The sequence below is a fragment of the Littorina saxatilis genome, linkage group LG17 (genome assembly GCF_037325665.1).
Source record: "Littorina saxatilis isolate snail1 linkage group LG17, US_GU_Lsax_2.0, whole genome shotgun sequence".
Classification (NCBI taxonomy): domain Eukaryota; kingdom Metazoa; phylum Mollusca; class Gastropoda; order Littorinimorpha; family Littorinidae; genus Littorina; species Littorina saxatilis.
Window position 1 is genome coordinate 43,133,007 of NC_090261.1, and position 5,000 is coordinate 43,138,006.

The following is a 5,000-nucleotide window of genomic DNA, read 5'->3' on the forward strand; positions in this document are numbered from 1 at the left end:
CAGGAGTTTCACATTATCTATTCACGCCATTTTGCACCGTGCACAAAGCGGATCAAATTCAAATTGATTTTTCGTGGCCATCAAGAAACCTTCGAAATTCTACATGGCTGTCATATGGTAATTGCATCATCCTCGCAACAGCCAAAATGCCCGGATTCATTAAAAATCGCATTTAAAACAAAAAAGGAAGTCCTACGTCATCTGAGATCAAGACAGACTGAGCCGGGTCATTTTTTTTTCATTTTTTTTCATTACTTTATTGTCCCATCGCTGGGAAATTTGGGTCGCTTCCTCCCAGTGGAAAGCTAGCAGCAACGGAGTCGCGCTACCCAGGTGTCTGCGTGTTTAGGTGTATTCAGCCACCTGCACTTATGGCAGAATGACCAAGGTCTTTTACGTGCCATTGTGATGACACGGGGGTGGGACATGGCTTCCGTCTCTGGGTCTGCACATAAAGTTGACCCGTGTTCGTCCCGGCCCGAATTCGAACCTGCGACCTTCCGATCACAAGTCCAGTGCTCTACCAACTGAGCTACCGGGCCCCCCAACAAACATAAATGTATTTAGATAAACTGGGTTGAATGTTTGCCACTCACAAATCTGTTAAGGCGGGCAAAGACGAAGACGAAAGTAGGTCTGGCAGTACATTTTTAATTTTGTTTAAAAGCTGACATAGTCCTATTTAATTAGTTTAATTACTTCCGGGGATGTATAAATTAAGCTTCCTGCAAAGTTTTAAGTTTGAAGTCCTTACCAATTACGAGAAATAATTAATTCTTTATTGCATTGTTTAGCAACAGTTATCCAGGACTTGGGCTATTTTTAGACTTTCGGAAACCAAAGATGGCGTTTGAGACTGTTCTGTTTATACATTCGACACTATCAACACCACTTTGCAATACTGAAATAACTTTTTCTGTGTTCGAAAGCTACAGCTAATCGTTATTATATCCCCTTAGGTACAGTTTTATAACATTATTGGCACATGTAAACAATATGAATTAATTAATGAACGCTACGAATATGGCAGCCTTTAAAAAAAGAGGTTTGGAAAACTTTGCTATATTCCAGAGGAGTTTTTTTTCTTCTCGAAAATAACCTCATCTGCTTTGATCGGAACGCAGGACTCCCCATGAGGACTAGGTCTCTTCACATTGGGATAGATGCAGATGAAAGTAAAGGTACGTAAACTAGTCAAATTTGACTTTGTGAAAACACCCCAAATGCTGAGAAAGTTTGGGATATTCAGGATGTGTATCTGAAAACAGCCAGCCTCACCTGCTTTGACAGCTTCGCAGGATAAGCCATCAGGACCAAGGCTCTTCCCATTGGGGCAGGTGCAGACGAAGACTCCCTCCTGTAGGACGTCGACCTGGGCCTTGTTGAGCAGCTCTGGGCGTTCCCACAGACACAGGTGGTCACATGGACACCTCCAGTCCGCCATCAGCACAACCACCACCCCGTCCTTGCCGTGACTTCCTGTTGGCACAAGGTGACCAGCTTCTGAGCATGCAAGTTGTGAGCCTGTGCTCTGACGTTTTAAGAGTAGAGCTACCACAATTAGCTCACGCTCAAGGACGGCAGACAACTTTGTCTGTGCAGAGCAGCTGCGGTGAAAGGGGGACGACTGCGTATCCCTGCCACATGTGTTTTGTATTTTGCTGCTTGTGGTCAGCATTTCCAACATCGCCACAAAGGATTTTTGGGAGCCAAAGAACAGAGTGTGAGCTCATTTGCCCATACTCTATACTCTATACTCTATACTCTGAGAGCATAGTCAGCTTCACTCCGCTTTCGCTGAGTAGGCATGCTGGGTATTTTCGTGTTTCCACAACCCACCGAACTCCGACATGGATTACAGGATCTTTTCCGTGCGCACTTGGTCTCGTGCTTGCGTGTACACACGAGGGGGTTAAGTCACTAGCAGGTCTGCACATAAGTTGACCTGGGAGATCGCAAAAATCTCCACTCTTAACCCACCAGGCGGCAGCGACCGGGATTCGAACTCACGACCTCCCGTCTGGCGACCATTCACCAATGGCAATTTGAATTTTCTTTTGTTATATACCAAACAAAAATCGCACAACTTAAAAGTTAGAAAGAAATACACTCCCTCAAAAAACCCATGAGTTAACATATATGTATTGTGAACATTCAAAGAAAACAGAACCCACTTTATGGACATGTAAAGGGGGCTAAAGTATGTAACTATGACGTACGGTGTTTGAAGGAGGAGAAGAGGTTGTGGTCGCTGATGTACACCCCGCCAGGCAGTCCCGCCGATGTGTGTGAGGAACCATTGTGTACCGTCACTAGAATGAGAATAATCAAACAATTTACGCGTTTTATGTATGCTTGTTTGAATTGTTATCAAAATGAGAAAGAGAAAGAAGAAGATAACAAGAAATATTCCACACCGTTCAAACCAGCTCTGCTATATTCTCCTAGCCGCACAGATGATTTCTAACTCACAAAAAGAAGAAAGACACGCACACACAAACTAATCAACTTAGAATCTCCAACATAGAACAGTAAGTGAGTTTTTTTGTATATATTACATGCGTTGATTCGATCAAACTACTGGCTTAACCAACATATGGACAATCACAAACAAACACATCTTACGGTTGATACCGCCGGCATGACCTCCAGAGAGAAGACACGCCCCCAGCCCTGCCCCGAAGCCGCCAAGGGCCAACTGGGTTGCGTTGTTCTGGTGACTGACGTTGCCGAGATGGCAGCCACGCCCACTGAAGTCTGTCTGATTGGTCAGCCCTGTCCACTGCACGTTCTCTTCACTCTCCCACTCTCTTTGCCAGTTGAAATCTAACAGAAAAAGAAGAAAAAAGCCAACTGCAGCCTTAAATCCAATATCGCGCTTGACTATACATTTGGGTTTAAAAAGACGAATTTGTCAAAGACGGCCAAGAAAAGCTAATTCGGTAAGGCTGCACACTTTCTCTGGTTTTTGTTTTTATTGTATCGTCTTTTTTACTTTTTCTCTCTCGATTTCTGCTATTTTCCATCTTTTTTCTGTTCTTTCTTTATTGTTTTAATACTACCAATAGCACACTGCTATCATGAAGCCTTTCATGAATATAAATGACTGGCTATCACCCAGATCACCAGCTCTCTGTCCTTATATTTTGCATGCACGACAGAAGCCTGCCACGACTGTTTCTCATTGCTGCTGAAAGTGCAGGTCAGTATATAATCGTTGACACATTTTCCCCTGCAAACGAACGACACAAACCAATACAAATAACAATAATAATAACAATGCTTTATTGTCCATTAAAATGGTAGCATTAAAATGGAAAATGACAAGATGGAAGAAAGGCATTTTGTGAAGTTACCTTTGCCTATCAGCAATTACCTTCAGTTTCAGTCGCCATGTCATCAAAAGTCACGTAGTTTAGACCCCCACCGCCGCCGGCCATCATTAGGAGTTCTGGATTCTGTCCCTCAGGCCACTGTAATGATTACCAAGAAAATGAAATTCAGCATTGGTCGTTGGAGTTTTAGATTTAAGACCGTTGAAAGTAAACCCATGCACCAATTTGAAATTTAAAAAAAACCAAACACTTTATTTCATTTTATTGATTAGTACTATTCATTTTATAAAAGAGAATCTTAAACAAGTCGCGTAAATACAATATTTAGTCAAGTAGCTGTCATTTTTCAGCAAGACCGTATACTCGTAGCATCGTCAGTCCACCGCTCATGGCAAAGGCAGTGAAATTGACAAGAAGAGCGGGGTAGTAGTTGCGCTAAGAAGGATAGCACGCTTTTCTGTACCTCTCTTTGTTTTAACTTTCTGAGCGTGTTTTTAATCCAAACATATCATATCTATATGTTTTGGGAATCAGGAACCGACAAGGAATAAGATGAAAGTGTTTTTAAATTGATTTGGACAATTTAATTTTGATAATAATTTTTATATATTTAATTTTCAGAGCTTGTTTTTAATCCGAATATAACATATTTATATGTTTTTGGAATCAGCAAATGATGGAGAATAAGATAAACGTAAATTTGGATCGTTTTAGAAATTTTTATTTTTTTTTTACAATTTTCCGATTTTTAATGACCAAAGTCATTAATTAATTTTTAAGCCACCAAGCTGAAATGCAATACCGAACCCCGGGCTTCGTCGAAGATTACTTGACCAAAATTTCAACCAATTTGGTTGAAAAATGAGGGCGTGACAGTGCCGCCTCAACTTTCACGAAAAGCCGGATATGACGTCATCAAAGACATTTATCAAAAAAATGAAAAAAACGTATGGGGATTTCATACCCAGGAACTCTCATGTCAAATTTCATAAAGATCGGTCCAGTAGTTTAGTCTGAATCGCTCTACACACACACACACACACACACACGCACGCACGCACATACACCACGACCCTCGTTTCGATTCCCCCTCGATGTTAAAATATTTAGTCAAAACTTGACTAAATATAAACAAGTCGCGTAAGGCGAAAATACAATATTTAGTCAAGTAGCTGTCGAACTCACAGAATGAAACTGAACGCAATGCCATTTTACTCGAAGCATCGTCAGTCCACCGCTCACGGCAAAGGCAGTGAAATTGACAAGAAGAGCGGGGTAGTAGTTGCGCTGAGAAGGATAGCACGCTTTTCTGTACCTCTCTTTGTTTTAACTTTCTGAGCGTTTTTTTAATCCAAACATATCATATCTATATGTTTTTGGAATCAGGAACCGACAAGGAATAAGATGAAAGTGTTTTTAAATTGATTTGGACAATTTAATTTTGATAATAATTTTTATATATTTAATTTTCAGAGCTTGTTTTTAATCCGAATATAACATATTTATATGTTTTTGGAATCAGCAAATGATGGAGAATAAGATAAACGTAAATTTGGATCGTTTTATAAATTTTTATTTTTTTTTACAATTTTCCGATTTTTAATGACCAAAGTCATTAATTAATTTTTAAGCCACCAAGCTGAAATGCAATACCGAACCCCGGGC

At 40.6% G+C, this 5,000-nt stretch overlaps 1 protein-coding gene across 1 annotated transcript in view; it reads right to left on the bottom strand.

The window, feature by feature from the left end:
* Nucleotides 1-5,000, bottom strand: part of LOC138953072 (leukocyte tyrosine kinase receptor-like) — a gene marked incomplete in the record, with an annotated part of 202,524 nt that overhangs the window by 35,300 nt on the left and 162,224 nt on the right. Inside the window, 4 exon segments of the mRNA XM_070324846.1 lie at nt 1,279-1,479; nt 2,220-2,312; nt 2,626-2,826; nt 3,377-3,473. Coding sequence (XP_070180947.1) covers nt 1,279-1,479; nt 2,220-2,312; nt 2,626-2,826; nt 3,377-3,473 — 592 coding nt within the window.